The sequence below is a fragment of the Nycticebus coucang genome, chromosome 5, assembly GCF_027406575.1.
Source record: "Nycticebus coucang isolate mNycCou1 chromosome 5, mNycCou1.pri, whole genome shotgun sequence".
Taxonomy (NCBI): domain Eukaryota; kingdom Metazoa; phylum Chordata; class Mammalia; order Primates; family Lorisidae; genus Nycticebus; species Nycticebus coucang.
Genome location: NC_069784.1, coordinates 24,003,481 through 24,021,931, shown reverse-complemented (window position 1 = coordinate 24,021,931; position 18,451 = coordinate 24,003,481). Strand labels below are relative to the sequence as shown.

The 18,451-nt window shown below is 37.2% G+C and overlaps 1 protein-coding gene across 7 annotated transcripts in view; it reads right to left on the bottom strand.

Moving 5' to 3' along the window:
- Positions 1–18,451, bottom strand: part of MTF2 (metal response element binding transcription factor 2) — a 74,340-nt gene that overhangs the window by 22,803 nt on the left and 33,086 nt on the right. For 3 of the 7 annotated variants that reach the window (XM_053591490.1, XM_053591492.1, XM_053591491.1), the window contains 5 exons: positions 12,122–12,320; positions 11,923–12,004; positions 7,586–7,681; positions 7,265–7,365; positions 6,750–6,898 (listed from right to left, as the gene is read on the bottom strand). In XM_053591490.1, the coding sequence (XP_053447465.1) occupies positions 6,750–6,898; positions 7,265–7,365; positions 7,586–7,681; positions 11,923–12,004; positions 12,122–12,320 (627 nt within the window). Of the gene's footprint in view, positions 1–6,749; positions 6,899–7,264; positions 7,366–7,585; positions 7,682–11,922; positions 12,005–12,121; positions 12,321–13,350; positions 13,357–14,851; positions 14,920–18,451 lie in introns of those variants that run through there. The other 4 variants (XM_053591496.1, XM_053591494.1, XM_053591493.1 and 1 more) reach the window with 4 other exon arrangements.

The following is an 18,451-nucleotide window of genomic DNA, read 5'->3' as shown; positions in this document are numbered from 1 at the left end:
GAACTATAAGCACATACCACCACACCCAGCTAATTATTATACTTTTTGTAGAAATGGGGTCTCATTCTTGCTTAGACTAGTCTCCAACAAGTCTAAGTTTGAACTCCAACAAGTTTGAACTCAAGCAAACTTGCCACCTCAGTCTCACAAATTGATATCATTATAGGCATTAGCCACTGTACCTAGCCTTAATACATTTGGTTAACATAATGATATATCTCACCTAAAACTCTATCAGGTATAAATGCTTTGTGACAAGTTTATGTTTTAATGTCCATGTCTATATAACTGTTTTAGACACCTAAATATACTATAACTAAATCATCTAAGAAGGATATCCTCTTTTTCAGTTAGTTTATGGCTTTTGCTTTCAAGAGACGGGGTTTTGCTATGTTGTCCAGACTGGACTCAAAAGTCCTGGGGTCAAGGGACTGTTTGGTGTCAGTCCCAAGACCCTGAGACTACAGGCATATGCCATCACACCTGACTAGTACATGGTTTTGACATGATAATGTCTTTTTTTTTTAAAGTGACTTTGGTGTCAAATTCCTTGTGAACAAATAAACAAGTGATTTCAACTGTATTTATTTATTTATTTATTGTATTTTGGCTGGGGCCAGTGCCCTACCCACTGAGCCACAGGTGCCACCCGATAATGTCATTATTTAAAAATCACAGGCTGGGGCCTCTTTGCCTACTTACCCTGGCAATAGAGGCATTTTAGCTATCTATCGAGTACATATCTTGCTCTATAAGCCTGTATCTTGCTCTTAGTCTATAAACATTCCTTTCTCTTCCCCAATAAACTTTGTTCCACGCTTGCCTCAAAAATCAATTGATCACTCCTAGGCTGGGGATGGTGGCTCATGCCTGTAATCTTAGCACTTTGGAAGGCCAAGGTGGGAGGATCATTTGAGGCCAGAAGTTCAAGACCAGCTTGAGCAAGGGCAAATCCCTATCTCCACTAAAAATAAGAAAAAATTAGCCAGGTGCAGTGGCACACACCTGTAGTCTGAGCTACTGAAAAGCCTGAGGCAACAGGACCACTTGTGCCTAGGAGTTTGAGGTTGAGGTGAGCTATGATGACCATTGCACTGTAGCCTAAAGAAATCAAGGAAGAAAGTAATAAAAGACATTATTTCCAAGGAAAAGCATACTTCATTTTACTGCAATTTGCAGATATAGAAGAACCTCCATAGATCACCACCTCCCTACACTGACCACCTCCTTACGCCGACCAAATTTTCACAGACTAGACATACACCGCATGTACGTATCAGTACAGTAGGCCTAGTTCCTTTATATAAACCGCTCCACATGTTGGCCAATTTGTTAAAGTCCCTTAGGTGGTCAACTTAAGCAAGTTCTACTGTACTGTGATTTTTGTAAATTGAGTTGTAACAACCCTGAGTTGAGCACGTCTATCAGCATCATTTTGTCAACAGCATGTGCTCACCTTCTCCTTGTGCCACATTGTGGTAATTCTTGCAATACTTCTACCTCTTCATTATTATTATTATTATATCCATTATGGAGATCTGTGATGGGTGATCTTTGATGTTACTTACTATAATTGTTTGAAGCACCATCAACCACATCCACATAAAGTGGCTAATTTAATAAATATTGTATGACTTCTGACTGCTCCACTAATCAGCCATTCCCCTATCACCCTCCCCCTCCTTGGACATCCCTATTCCCTGAGATACAATGTAGAAATTAGGTCAATCAATAACCCTACAATGGACTCTAAGTGTTCAAGTAAAAGGAAGAGTTCCATGCCTCTCAATTTAAATCAAAAGCTAAAAAACGATTAAGCTTAGTGAGAAAGACATGCAAAAGCTGAGACAGGTTGAAAGCTAGACTTTTGCACAGAACAACTGACCAAGTTGAAAATGCAAAGGAAAAGTTCTTAAAAGAAATTAAAAGTGCTACTCCAGAGAATTCATGATAATAAAGTTTGAGTGGTCTGAATAGAAAATCAAACCAGCCACGACATTCCCTTAAGCCAAAAGCTAATCCAGAATTCAGAGCAAAGATCTAACTCTCTCCAATTCTACGAAAGCTGAGAGTAGGGAAGAAAGCTGGAGAAGGAAAGTTAGAAGCTAGCAGAAGTTAGTTTATGAGGTATAAAGAAAGAAGCCATCTCCATAGCATAAAAGGTAAAACCTGAAGTGCTGATGTAGAAGCTGCAGTAAGTTATACAGAAGACTTGGCTAAAGTAATTGGTGCAGATGGCTATTCTAAACAAAAGATTGTCAATGTAAACCAAGCAGCCTTCTACTGGAAGCAGATGCCGTCTAGGACTTTCATGCCTAGAAAGGTGAAATCAACACCTAGCTTCAAAGGAGAGCCTGACTCACTTGTTAGGGGCTAATGCAGCTGGTGTTTAAGATGAAACTAATGGTTTCACCGTTCCAAAAATCCTACAATCCTTAATCATGATACATGTACTCTGACTGTGCCACATCAATTGAACAACAAAACCTACATGGCAGCTCATCTGCTTACAGCATAGCTGACTAAATATTTTAAGCCCACTTTAAGACCTACCATTCAGAAAAAGAAGATTCCTTTCAAAATATTACTGCTGACAGACAATGTGCTTAGTCATCCAAGAGTTCTGATGGAGATGTACAGGAGATTTATGCTTTCATGCCTGCTAATATAATTTACATTCTGCAGATCAGGGAGTAATTTTGACTTTCAGGTCTTCTTATTTAAGTAATACATTTTGTAAGGCTATAGCTGCTTTAAATAGTGATTCCTCTGAAGGATCTGGGTAGTCAGTCAACAACCTTCTGGAAAAGGTTGCTAGATGCTATTAAGAACATTTATTATGATTCATGAGAGGAGGTGAAAATATCAACATCAACAGTAATTTATAAGACATTGATTCCAACCCTCATGGATTGATTACTTTGAGGGGTTCAATACTTCAATGGAAGCAGTCACTGCAGATATGGAGGAAACAGAAAGAGAACTAGAATTAGAAGTGAACCATGAAGATGTGACTGAATTGCTACAATCTCAAGATAAAAGTTTAACAGATGAGGAGTTGCTTCTTATGGATAAGAAATTAAACTGGTTTCTTGAGATGTTAGCTACTCTTGGTGAAGATGCTGTGAACACTGTTGAAAGGACAGCAAAGGATTTAAAATATTACATAAATGTAGTTGATAAAGCAGCAGCAGGGAATGAGAGGACTGACTCTAATTCTGAAAGAAGTTCTACCATGGGTAAACTCCTATCAAGCAGCATCACATCTGTAGAGAAATCTTTTGTGAAAGAGCCAATCAACATGGCAAATTTCACTGCTGATTTAAGAAACTGACACAGCCACTCCAACACTGAGTAAACCACCACCTTGATCACACAGCAACCATCAGGGAGGCAAGATTTGCAGGAAAAACCATAATTCACAGAAGGTTCAGATGATTATTAGCATATTTTAGCAATGAAGTAGTTTTTAATTAAGGTATATATATTTTTAGAAACAGTGTGATTCTACACTTTAATAGACTATAGCATAAACCATTTTTATTAGACTTTTTTTTTTTTTTTTTTTTGAGCCAGAGTCTCACTGTGTTGCCCTCAGTAGTGTGCCATGACATCACAGCTCACAGCAACCTCAAACTGTTGGGCTCAAGGGATCCTCTTGCCTCAGCCTCCCGCGTAGTTGGGATTACAGACACCCACCACTATGCCTGGCTATTTTTTTAGAGACAGGGTCTCGCTCTTGCTCAGGCTGGTCAGGCAATACACCCGCCTCAGCCTCCCAAAGTGCCAGGATTACAGGTGTGAGCCACTACGCCCAGCCTAGTATAAACAATTTTTATATGCATTGGGAAACCAAATGTAGTACATTTGGTTATGTAAAATTTGTGATTTGTTTTATTACAGTATTCATTTTGTTGTGGTGATCTGGAACTGAGCTTACAATGTCTCTGAGGAATGCCCAAGTGTATTTTCTTCCAACAGTTGAGCCTCATGCTAAATGTAAGCCATACATAGGCAAAAGTAAGAAAACTGCTATTAAGCCAGATCACTCATTCATCAAAGGACTACAAAAGAGCCCAGAAAAGCCCTGAGCTTTAGTATTCTGGAGGTACTAAAACTAGAAAGGTTAGCAATATCAGACAAAATTCTTGTTTTTTTGATATTTAAAGAACAACAAATAATCTGCCTGACAAAAATAACATACATAATGATTTCTACCTGTTATGAAGAATGTTGGTTTTTTTGGTTTTTGTTTTAAGAGACAGGGTCTGGCTCTGTCATCCAGGATGGAGAATAGTAGCAAAATCATAGCATACTCCATCCTCAAAACTTTTAGGCTCAAAAGAAATGATCCTCGGCTTCCTAAGTAGCTAGAACTACAGGTCTGTGCTACCACATCCAGCTATTATTTTTTATTTTTTTGTAGAGATAGGGTCTTGCTATGTTGACTAGGCTGGTCTCCAACTCCTGGCCTTAAGCAATCTTCATACCTTGGCCTCCCAAAATGCTGGGATTATAGCTGTAAGCCACCATGTCTAGCCTTGAATATTTAACCTTAATGACAGAATTAAACTGAGTAATGAGGAAAGATTAATCTCTAAGCCTGTTCATTGGGCCCCTTTTATAATTAATTTTTAAAAACCTAGACAGGATGTTTCTTAAATCTGCAGGTGATTGAAAACTGAGAAGAGTACACAGCTATGATTTAACAATAAGAAAAAGAAAAGAAAGAAAAAAAAAGAGAACTGAGAAGAGTTATAAAAATTTTAAATCACAAGTAAAAATTTCATAAGATCAGAGCTGAGAAAGAATGAAAAACCAAAACGTCATTCACCTATACATTCGTCATTATCACAAAATATCTTTTATGTACCACCATTCACCTATATAGCATCCCTATTTTATAAGAAGCACAGAGTCTAACAAGGAAGAAACACAGAAGCCAGTAATAAAATTTAAATAGGATTAAGTATAGTTATTCTCTACCATCTTAAAAAGAAACATGATACAAGGAGGCTGTGTTGAGTTATGATTGTTCCACTGCACTCAAGCCTAGGCAACAGAGTAACATCTTATCTCTTCAAAAACACACACACAAAGAATTTTCAATGGCTATATAACCTGGAAACGAGAACATTACTGGTATGTGTTCATGGAAGTGGGAAATACAACTGCTGGCTTGAAACAGTTTAAACCATCTCCTAAGAGAGATAAGCCATATTTGTTTACTTTTTAAAAAAGGACAACTAGGAATAGTGACCAGAAATGAAATATTGTTAATTAGAATTGTGGTTAATTTATTTAACAAACATTTAATGATAAAGATAGTAAAACTATCAAACTACAACCTCTAATTATAAAATGAATAAGTAACTGTAATGGTCAACTTAAAATGATGTCCTTTTAATAACCTTGCCAGATAATAATCAAAGCTTATTTAGTGACTATCAAAGCACCTGAAAGCCTTAAGCAAGAAACAAAGTAAAATACATATATACAAGCACGTATGCTTACTATTAACATTCAAAAATCCTGGTTGAAGTTTAAATGTCCCATTACAGCTCTCTAGTATCAAAATGGCATATATTTTCAATTAAAAATTTAGAAAAACTATTTGGTAGTTTCTTCTGAAAAGGATCAAAGTGTACTCGTAAGAAATGGAACATATAGAACAGTACTCTCTAACCAGCCTATAAAAAAGTCCTACTTTGGCTGGGCATGATGGCTCACACCTGTAATCCTAGCACTCCGGGAGGCCAAGGTGAGAGGACTGTCTGAGCTCAGGAGTTCAAGACCAGCTTCAGCAAGAGCGAGACCCTGTCTCTGCTAAAAATAGAAAAATTAGTCAGGCGTGGTGCTGTACACCTTTAGTCCCAGCTACTCAGGAGGCTGAAGCAGGAGTCAGTTTGAGCCCAGCAATTTGAGGTTGCTGTGAGATAGGCAGAAACTGTTGCACTTTAGCCTAGGAAAGAGAGCAAGACCCTGTCTCCAAAGTAAAAAAAAAAAAAAAGAAAGCCTCACACCGTGAGTCTTTGCTTTAACCAAATTTCTCTTACTTTCCTAGTCAAGTAATATAAAATATATCCATTTCTAAATAGTCACATTAAATATGACATCTAAAAAAACTTAGGAACCCCTTCAGACTTGACACTAGGACTCTGCGTAAATGTTTTCTCTCTCTCGCTTGTTTTGTGAGGTATACAAGTATGTATAATTTTTTTTTATTTATTTTATTTTTTTTAGAGCAGAGTCTCACTCTGTTGCCCAGGCTGGAGTACAGTGACACATCATAGCTCACTGCAATCTCAAACTTCTGGGCTTAAGCAATCCTCTTTCCTTCCCCTCCATAGTAGCTGGACTATAGGCACACACCATCATGCCCAGCGAAATTTTTGTTTTATTTCTTGTAGAGACAGGGTTTTGCTATGTTGCCCAGACTATTTTTGAACTCCTTTCCTCAAGCATTCCTCCCTTCTCAGCCACCCAAAGTTCTGTGATTATAGGTGTGAGCCACTGTACCAAGCCTAAAATTCACTCTAAATTTTCAAAATAATGACTTAAAACAAGATTTTTAAAAATGTACAGACATGTTCAAAAACTAGATGAGATTATTTTTTGGTGAAAATAATGATTGATTCCCTCCCCCCTCCCCAATTTTCCTTATTGATACTTCCATGTGTTTACAGTTCATTATCACTCCCATGCCACAATCAATAAGAAAAATAGACAATCTAACTGTATTTACTTACTCTCCGGGGCCTCCACAATAGCAGTAACACTGCTGGACATTGGTTTTATGACCTGCATCCCATTCAAGGTCTGCCACACTATAGGGTAATGTCTGCTTCATGACTTGAAGTGCTTTGGCATTTGGTCCTTTCTTAAGCGCACCACCCCTCTATATTAGAGGGAAAACATTTTTTTAGAAGAGTGAAGGCTAAAATTTTAAACACATTTCTATACTTTAAAAATACCTCTGTGGAAATTTCCACCCCAAATTTCTACCATATCACAAACTGTCAAAATAAATAATAATTTATTGTCTTCCTTCAAATTACTGCCCCAATTTCCATACTGCTATCATAATAAGAAGAGTTGCAAGTCACTCAAGCATCATTAGTCAAACAATAAATAGGATGTCTTTCTACCCAACAGTCATTGCTCATTTTATTCAAATAAAATTTCAATGTTCACAATCATTACATTGATAGTGCCTTAAAAATTCCAATTAGGATTTTAGCCAAAAACACTTAAAATTTGATACCTTTGTTGTTGTTGCAAAAACACACTGTCGACAGAGCCATTTTTCATCTGAATCAATCACACTGGAATCAATATGAGGTGTGTGGCACAACTGATGATATCCTTAATATCAAAAAAAGCATAAAGCAAATTCTATTTTATTAATTAATACTGCAACAGTTTCAAGGAGGCATTTTATTATTATCATTTCCTACAGAAATATATTTACAACTGATGAATAAACTTAGGGTAATAGCTTTAAAATAACAATCTAAAATCTTCAACAGGGGCACTCAGCATGTAACAAAACTTTTCCATAAGACTAAAAGGAATCAATATTTACCTTGGCCACATTTATCACATATAACCATTTCATTGGGAGCTTCTGAATACTCTTCTTGACATATTGTACAGACCATTTCCCCACTTCCACTGGCTCCTAAAATATTCAAGACGTATGTTAAAAAGAATCAAAGAATTCCATATAACAAAGCTACTTTATTGACTCAGTGAAGCACAAAGGGATGTTTGTTAAATAGATCATAATGCTTCACTAAGTACTGTACACAAAATGCTACCTCTCTGCTCCCTATTCAGTGTTCTTCCTACCTTTAACTTAAGATGCCTAAAATGTCTACATTCATAATCTCACCTACTCCTTGGCAGAGGACACAATTTAAATTGCTCAGGTAGCTTTCCCTTATTACTCATTTCTAATATCCCCACTCTCGAGGGATGAAGCAGGGAATGGGAAGCTGGGAATGTGGGGAATTAAACACCAAAACTATTCTCCAGAATACACACCTACCATGTACATGCATTCACTCATCCTATACCAGCAATAAACCAAGGAAGACATGTAAATTGCCCATTTTTCTTTAAATTTGGAGCATTTCTTTTTTCTTTTTTTGTAGAGACGGAGTCTCACTGTACTGCCCTCGGTAGAGTGCCGTGGCGTCACACGGCTCACAGCAACCTCCAACTCCTGGGCTTACGCGATTCTCCTGCCTCAGCCTCCCGAGTAGCTGGGACTACAGGTGCCCGCCACAACGCCCGGCTATTTTTTGGTTGCAGTCTGGCCGGGGCTGGGTTTGAACCCGTCACCCTCAGCATATGGGGCCGGCGCCCTACTCACTGAGCCACAGGCGCCGCCCTGGAGCATTTCTTTTTATTTACTAATTTATGAAAGAGGCCAAACACCAATTATTTAATCTCCAGCTTCCCAAATCTGGACATACGGTATCCAAAAATGTACCCTCACAAACTCCTATTACAACAAAAGTTGGGGGTTCCACGATATTTTTTACCTGAACAAGTAAATTACTTAACATTTTTATTCTAAAAAATAATCATTACACAAAACTTAGAATATACTAACACAACTATCATTTCCAATATTCTTGTCTTGACTATTTCAATATACTCAAAATCACAATGCACAAACTTACAATTGTGTGCTACAGGCCAAGGTTAAGGCTCTTGACACATTTTATTGAACTCTACAACTAACTTGTTAGATAAATGTACTATTTAGAGAAAAGAACTGAGGCTCAGATAGATAAAAGTAACTAACCCAAAGGCCCTCAGGAAGTATCAAAACTAGGATTCAAACCTCACTGTACCAGAATCTATGTTCTCTCCACCACAATATGCTTCCTTTTATCAGTACTATGTAATATTTCTTCTATCAAAAGCATTTTTCACAATTATAACTTGTAATAGCTGCATAGTATTCCATCTAGTATAAAGAACCACTTTAAATTCACTATTCCTCCATTCTTAGACATACGGATATCAATTTTTTTGGCTTGATTTTTTTTTAAATTTTTTTTAATTTTTAATTTCAGTGTGCTTGTTCATTCTTCTTTGTTTGAAGTACTCCTTTTTTCTTGATTTTCTTCTTTCTCCTGTGGTGCTGGCTGTTTTTGATGTTGTTAGTAGAGACGGGGTCACTGCTGTTACATACAGGTCTCGAACCTCTAACCTCAGGCAATCCACCCGCCTCAGCCTCCCACAGCGCTGGGACTACAGGCGTGAGCCACCATGCCCGGCCTTGGCTTGATTTTTGTATCTTTGCTTATTTGTTTGTTTTGGTCTCTTGTCCTTTCCCCTTCTTTGTTTGCTTCCTAGCATGCATGGTAGGATGTGGCCTCCCATTGCTTGTGGGTTTATGGCTCCAGTCCAGAGAGCAACTGGGCTGAGCCTGAGAATTCTCAGGGCAAATTTGCAATTGTCAGGAAAGGGAATGACAGTCCCAGCCCAGGGTAATGCTTGACCTGACTCCCACAATAAGTAACAAGGTAGACTAGGGAAGGGGAAGACAGTTCCTCAGAAAACAGGGTACTGATCAAACAAACAGTATGTATTCACCTCAGGAAACAATCTTGAGGAAGATGGGTCTTGCTCTGTCTCCCCGGCTAGAATGCACTGGCATCATCATACCTCACAGCAACTTCAAATTCCTGGGTCCAAGTGATACTCTTGCCTCAGCCTCCTAAGTAGCTGGGGACTACAGGCACACACCACCACACCTGGCTAATTTTTCTGTTTTCTATTTTTTCTTTTCCTTTTTGGTAGAGATGGACTCTAAACCTCTTGGCCTCAAGCAATTCTCCCACCTCGGCCTCTCAAAGTGCTAGGATTATATGCTTGAGCCACTATGCCCAGAGGAATTAACAAGTATCAAATTACATGAGAAATTCAAGTACATCTTTTTTATCATCAAGTTTGTAATAACCTTGCTATATAGCTTAGTGGCCTTTTATAGTCTCCTTTATTTAAACTCCAACTGACTATAAAATCTTGGTCATATTATATTAGAAATATCAATTTTTGTGTGGTTGTTAAAATAAATCTCAGCAAACATTTCTCATTTAGGTTTTTAATTTTAAATTTTCTAGAAATGGGTTTGTTAGAGAGATTAAAGAATATGAACATTTTAATATATTTAATGCAAGTGCTAAAGCAGTAAGTAAAATAGAAATTTACACTGCCACCAGCAATGCAGCAGTGTATTATATCACAAAAACAAAAATAGCATTAAGTGTTAAAATTTAAAACCCTTTTAAATTTTTGTAAGTCTTAACATGATATACAGGGTGGACTTGCAATTGTACATGAACTTTATGTCCACCCTATATATCTCTCTCTCTTTATATATATATATATATATATATATATATATATATATATTTTTTTTTTTTTTATTAAACCTTCCCCCTCCCTTCCCCTTCCTTGGCCCTTTCCCCATAGTCTTGTGCTATAGTTGGGTTATAATCTTCATGTGAAAGCTATAATTTAGCTTCATAGTAAGGCTGAGTACATTGGATACTTTTTCTTCCATTCTTGAGATACTTTGCTAAGAAGAATATGTTCCAGCTTCTCTCTTTATATTTTGTAAGTCACACTTTTCTCATTGACCTCTCAACAGATTGAAAACATAATTTCAGTCCTTTAAACTGATTAAGTCCCAGAAACTGTTTCCCTAGAAAAACATTTTATTGGAGTAACAGATATTGAGTTCCCTACTTAAACCCTGAGTACTAACTATATAGATGGTAATTACAACATTCTAATTTCTTTACCAAAACTTTTTTTCGTTCTTTGAGAAATATTAGAAGTAAAATCATGAAATAGAAAATAGTAGTAACCTAGTACAAAGTTACACTTGGGATTTAAATATAAAACTCAATCACTAAATACTTGATAAATATGTCTACCCTTAAAGAGAAACTTTATATCTCTTTTCTATAAGAGGAGACATAAAACACAAGTCTCAGCACAGGCTTACTAACCCAGCAAAAGGAAAAACAAAAGTGTCTTTAATAAGCAGCTCAAATACGCAGATTTTTAGTATTCATACTTTTTATAAATGAAGCACTTTGTGTGAAAGAAATACGTGGGAAACACCTATATCTAACAGATTCAAAAGACATACAGCATTTACAGTTTGTAATAATGAAAATCATCAAAATCATCACGAGAAATATATCTATAATCAACCAAGGAACATATGTACTCATTTTTACTTCCACCCAATCCATATAACCTCATTTTCCTATCTTAGCATAAAAACCATAATTAAATGACAATTTAAATATTTTTATTGATGAATAATTCTATTATTCTAAAACAGTTCAGTACAATTCTAATTTCCCAATCATCTGGCAAATAGTATGTTTTAAATACGTATTTGCTTTCTACATTGCTTTGGACAAATACAGGCAAGCAACAGTTAAAACTGAATCCCAAATGGCTACTCGTTTTGGCTAAAAATTCTTTTCAAAGTTCTTAGAAGGGTCCTAACAATAATTTATAGGTCTGAGTCAGTGATGTATCTGTCCTTCAGTCTACTTCTACTCTAAGAGTATCCTTGATTTTCTTATGATCTATAATACAGATTATAGCTCCTTAAAGACCATGTTGGTTTGTTTTTTTTCCCCCAGGATGGAGTAAGGGTATGCTGTCCAAGCTGGTCTTAAATTCCTGCCTTCTAGTGATCCTACCACCTCAGTCTCCCTAGTCACAGGGATCGCAAGTATGAGCCGCAACACCTGGCTAATGCTGATGTTTTCAACCTCTCCTTGAAACTAATACTCAGTAGACCACACCAGAATGTGACAAGTTGAAGAAAATTACATTTCTGTATAAATCATGTTCAAGAGAAATAGTAGCACCTGCCTGTTTGAATGTCCTTCCAGAGAACCCAGGATTTAGAACTGTCTTCAAATATGATGAAGCAGCTCTGTTTCAGTATGTTTATCTGCAATACAGAGAAATACTTGACAGTGATCTTTTAAAATTAAAAACATATGATTAAATTTAAGGTTATTAAAAACTTTACTGAAGAAAACAGCAAAAGATTTATTAGGTAACTTGCCTTTTTGATAGTTCCAAGATAAAACAAGCCATCTGACCATCTAGCTAGGACATCCTGACCCTCTTCAAATTTACATGCTGGCTTTTTGGCTTTTTGTCCATCCTGTAAAGACAGCTTGGTCAAGGATGTTGGGGTCTTTTGGTTTCGACGTAAAGGAGACCGCTTGTGGACCAGTGAATTACCTGCCCCTGTAGAGTCTCTGTTTAGGGGGAAAAAGACCATGTATAAATTTTACTTGCAAAACTTACTTTACCAATGAGATATTTCATATGTTAGTCAAAAAATTTCATTTGTTACAAACCTTAAATTGAAGGAAATACAAAAATTACTTCAAATCACAAATACCTTCCAAACAAAGAAGACTAAAAAGAAATGAGAGCAGTTCTCAATGCTCACTCGCTGCCTAATCCAAGTGGTGCCAATATTCAGCAAACACTCTAAGACAATGGTCTCAACTTCCTAATGCCACGATGTATTTTCATTGTTACAAAGGGGTCGAGACACACAGTCTGAGAACTGCTGCTCTAAGATGACATATTCAGGACAGCTATCATCAAAATAACAGCTTTAAGTTGAGATAGGCCATGGTCATAAGCAAAGAATGCCTTAAATCTCATGAGTAGGTTTAGATAAAGAAAATAAATGAATTTTAATCCCTTAATTATGTCACATGCAGTTAAGACACACCAACCAGTGACTCTGGGAGTAGTCTGGTATATTTACACTCATTGGAAGGACAGTTACGACCCTCTCCCTACATGGTATCATTACTGAATTGAGTGTTTTTATTGTTGGGAATGTATCATAGTCAATCAAATACGTAAACTGGGAGTTAAAAAGAATTGAGAACAAACTGATTTCATGAAATCAAACTCAAATGGGAAGTGTATTGTTATGGATGAATAAACTGTGGCATATGTATACCATGGAATACTATTCAGCCATTTAAAAAGATGGAGACTTTACATCTTCTGTATTAACCTGCATGGAGTTGAAACATATTCTTCTTAGTAAAGTATCACAAGAATGGAAAACCAAGTATTTGATATACTTAATACTAATAAGCCAGTAGACAAACTAATACACGTCCACACAAGAAAAAAACTCAATTCAAGTAGGGGGAGGGGGAAGGAGGGACAGGGATTGATGTGCTCTCACCTAACAGGCACAATGTAAGGGTATGTGGCACACCTCCTAGGTACAGGACACAACTACAGTAGGGACCTTACCTAACAAACGCAAACATGGTAATCTAATTGTCTGTACCCTCATATTAATCTGAAATAAAAATAAAAAAAGAAAGTGCATTATAAGAAAAAATGCCAACATTATCTACGGCAAAAATACATTTTAACTTATGTATTAGTTGTTCCATAAATAGCACAGCATACCAGCAAATCAACTGTTTGGTTTCACTTTTTTAATTACTAATTGAACATAGAATGACACATAAAACTAGATAGACAATAATTCTAAAATAACATCTAAAAAGTTTAGTAAAAATAAAGTTTAAAAAAAAGTTAAAAGTTTCAATACCTAAGAATTAGGAAAGCCTAATTTCAATACCTAAAAATACAGCCGGGAAATCCTACAGCTATGACATGGATGCATCCTGAAGACATTCCATTGGGGGGACCTCACCTAACGTGCATGAAGCAACGGTGCATTTCAAAACTATTAAGAAATAAGTATAATTGTGATGGATGTGTTACTTCATTCAATGTAAGCATTTCACGTTGTATGTTGAAGCAGTACCCTGAATCCCATAAATACATCAATGTACAAAGTTATGATTTAATAAAAAACAATTAAAAATAAATAAATAAAAGGAAAACTATGTGAACAGTGCCTTCTGGATCTGTTTATCAGATTACATTCAACAGTAAAGATAAGAAGGGCTATGAGGGGGATACCTATGGCTCAAGGAATAGGGTGCCGGCCCCATACACCAGAGATGGCGGGTTCAAACCCAGACCCAGCCTAAAACTGCAAAAAAAAAAAAGGAAGGGGGCTATGAACAATGCATCCTCCAAGAGTTGGAACGTTTTCATTCATCTTTGTCAAACCACATTATCCTGTCCAGCACCTGGCATAACACAGGTGCTCAATAAAGGTAAGTTGGTGACCATAAAAAAAGAAAAAAAAAAAAAAAGACATTCCACTAAGTGAAATAAGCCAGACAAAAGGACAACTCCTGTATAAATCCACTTACTGAGTACCTAGAGCAGTCACATTCACAGAGAAAAGGACAGAAGGCAATCAAGTGACGTATTCAAAGTGCTAAAAGGGGAGAAACAAAACTGTTCATTTATCAACCAAGAATCTTACTTACATCCAGCAAAATGGTCTCAAAAATAAAGGCGAAGTCTGTGTACAATGACTCGCACCTGAAGTCTTAGCACTCCAGGAGGGAAAAGCAGGAGGATGGCTTAAGATCAGCCTGAGCAAGAACAAAGAACCCTGTCTCCACCAAAAATAGAAAAACAAGGCCAGGTGTGGTAGCAAAAGTTTATAGTCCCAACTACTCCCAAAGTTGAGGCAGGAGGATCATTTGGTCCAGGAGTATGGGGGGTGGGCAGGTAGAGGGGGACAGGGAGACTTTGTCTCCAAAAAAAAAAGGTCAACGTCTCTATTTTTGTGTCAATACCACACTGTTTTGATAACCATGGTCTTGTAGTATAGACAAAAGTCTGGTATGGTGATTCTCCCAGTTGTGTTTTTATTACTGACAATTGCCTTGGCTATATGGGGTTTCTTCTTGTCCCACATAAAACAAAGAATTGTTTTTTCCAAATCTTGAAAATATAATGATGGTATTTGCAGTTTTTGGCCGGGGCTGGGTTTGAACCCGCCACCTCTGGCATATGGGGCCAGTAGCCTACTCCGTTGAGCTCAGGCACCACCTGATGATGGTATTTGAATGGGGATTACATTGAATCTGTAGATTGCTTTGGGTAGTACAGACATTTTTACAATGTTGATTCTTCCCAGCCATCAGCATGGTTATGTTCCCCAGTGAGAATGGCCTACATCACAAAGTCTCAAAGCTGCAGATAATGTGGACAGAAGGGAACCCTTTTACACTGCTGGTGGGACTGCAAACTAATACAACTTGGAAGGAAGTAAGGAGAATCCTCAAAGAACTCAAATCAGACCTCCCATTTGATCCCGCAATCCCATTACTAGGCATCTACCCAGAAGACAAAAATATCCTCTTATCATAAAGACATTTAACCTAGACTGTTTATCGCACTTCAATTTACAATCGTCAAAATGTGGAAACAGCCTAAATACTCACCAACCCAGGAATGGATTAACAAGCTGTGGTATATGTATACCATGAAATACTATTCAGCCACTAAAAAAGATGGAGACTTTACATCTTTTGTATTAACCCGGATGGAGGTGGAAGATCTCCCAGATTAACAAAAAATGAATGTTATTAGCCACCTTACAAGCAATACTAAACTAAGTTTTCTCATGGTTGAAAGTAAATTCAGAAGGAAACTCAAATCCATGTACAAACACACACACACCCAAAAAAATAGTAAAGGTAATTAAGTTATTATAAAGACAGTATTATGCACATGTCCTCTAAAACAAGTATACAAAACAATACATTCATAATTGTTATTAGACCTATAACATACAGAAATGAAATATACTTGACAATAATAGCACAAAGGAGATGAGTGACAACAAAATTGTTTTAAAGAAATGATACAAAAAAAAGAAATGACACAAAATGTTAACTTGAACCCATAGGAACAAAAAAATCCAAAATGTAATAAATGAGATGAATATAAAATGAAGTCTGTCACTTGAACAAAATACCTGGCATACACAATCACTGTTTCAAGTAAATATGATGTTCAATGAAAAAGCTGCTAATCCAGCTAGCAACTCAAAACAATGCCACAAATGCTTTATGTCTAAAACTTAAACTCAAGGCCAGAATTTAATTAATTATCACTTTTTACTGATTCATCCAGAAAGTTAAGTGAAATAAAATTCTGGGTATATGTATATACGTAACATATTTTAACATATATATATAAACATCTTTTGTGTTTTTTTGTGTTCGGTACCCAACAATGAAGCACAGTTTAAAACCACTGCCTTGATTTCATACTAAGGCACACAGTAGTTTTACCTCATTGTTTCTGCAACATCTGTACAAATGTCAACACACAGGAAAAGGCAAAAAACACCTTATTAGTTTCAACCTTTTAGAACCCCTGGAAAGATCCATGAATATTTGTTCTAAGGAATATATTCCCATGTATTATTGCCATAGTTAGCTGTGAAGAAAAGGCACCTCTAATTAGAGGAGTTAAAAAGTTTTAAAATGTGACGCAATGAGTGCTAGAAAGCAGAAACAAAAAATGGAAGATGAATCACAATGAAGTCTATGAGATGGAATGCTGGAAGCCAGGCTGACAAACTTCTTTCTCCACACAATCAAACAATGTAATGCCTTGAAATCAGTATGAAAATGACTATTAGCAAGCACTTTTTTAAAAGTTCAGTGTTCAGGGCAGCGCCCGCAGTTGGAAGGGCACATCAGCCACATACAACAAGGCTGACGGGCTAGAACCCAGCCCAGGCCAGCTAAAACAACTGCAAAGAAAAAAAATAAAATAAAATAGCTGGGCGTTGTGGCAGGCACCTGTAGTCCCAGCTATTTGGGAGGCTGAGGCAAGAGAATCGCTTAAGCCCAAGAGTTGGAGGTTGCTGTGAGCTGTGACGCCACGACACTCTACCGAGGGTGACACAATGAGACTCTGTCTCAAAAAAAAAAAAACAAAACTTCAGTGTTCAGTTGAGTGATTTTGCATCTTTATGTTAAAGAAACTAACCAAAGCCCAAACAATAATTAATTATGGGTGAGAAATGACCTCTGACCTCAACAGATTGCCAACGGAGGGCTAGGACCTAGAATCTTCCAACTCTACAGTGTGAAATGTATAAAACTCAAAATTGTAAATATTCCTAGACTGTATTATATGTTCTGCTATTGTTTCAATAAATTATCTCCCTTTATCATGATGGCAAGGTCTGTCTTATTCTGTACTGTACTATTCCGATGGCACAGTGTGTCCTTAGATATCAAATTTTTTTTACTTTTCTATCTCCTAAAGCAGGGGTCCTCAAAGTTCTTAAACAAGGGGCCAGTTCACAGTCCCTCAGACCACTGGAGGGCCGGACTATAGTTTAAAAAAAAAAAAAACTATGAACAAATTCCTATGCACACTGCACGTATCTTATTTTGAAGTAAAACAACAAAATGGGAACAAATACAATCACACCGCCGCATGTGGCCTGCGGGCTGTAGTTTGAGGACCCCTGTAAAAGTTTCTGCCCTACTTCTAATATTTCTGGTGTGCTGCCTATTAATGAGACCTAACCTAATCTTTGATTCCTTTTGCCCCCCCCTCCCATTACCATCTGCTTTTTTCCTCCGGTTTACAGCCAAACCTCTTGAGAAAAATTATTGTGCCTAAACCTACATTAAACATTCAGCATAATCACTTACTTATAAATCATTTTTTGAACCCCTATTATGAGCCACTTATTATTTCAGGTGCTAGAGATACAAAGAGGTCAATTTAATACCCAGAACAATGCTATAGAGACATTTTTACAGATAAGGATTTTACAGATCCCCTTTACCTGAGAAAACTGCAACTGTAAAACAGATTAAATAACCTAACAAAGATTATAGAATTACAAACCAAAGCTAGCATTCAATAAATCTCTATAGTGGTACCTTCCCATTAGCATTCAACTATTCTTAAAAACTTATGAAAGGGGGCGGCACCTGTGGCTCAGTCAGTAAGGCGCCGGCCCCATGTACCGAGGGTGACGGGTTCAAACCTGGCCCCGGCCAAACTGCAACAAAAAAATAGCCGGGCGTTGTGGCGGGCGCCTGTAGTCCCAGCTACTCGGGAGGCTGAGGCAAGAGAATTGTTTAAGCCCAGGAGTTGGAGGTTGCTGTGAGCTGTGTGAGGCCACGGCACTCTACTGAGGGCCATAAAGTGAGACTGTGTCTCTACAAAAAAAAAAAAAAAAAAAAACTTATGAAAGGATGAGGGAGGGAGGAAAACAACAAATTCTCTTGATTCTTTGCGCTCTCTCTCCACCTCTTTCTATTTCTTGCCTCCAATTCACAGCTAAACCTCTGAAGAAAACTGTCTCCACTCCTACAGTCTTCCCCATTTAGTCTTCTGCCCACTTTACACCTCACCCAACCCCAACCTCCAACAAAAATAGGGTTTGTCTGTCTTACTCAATGCTATATGCTCAATGCTCTGCAATGGACATGGTACA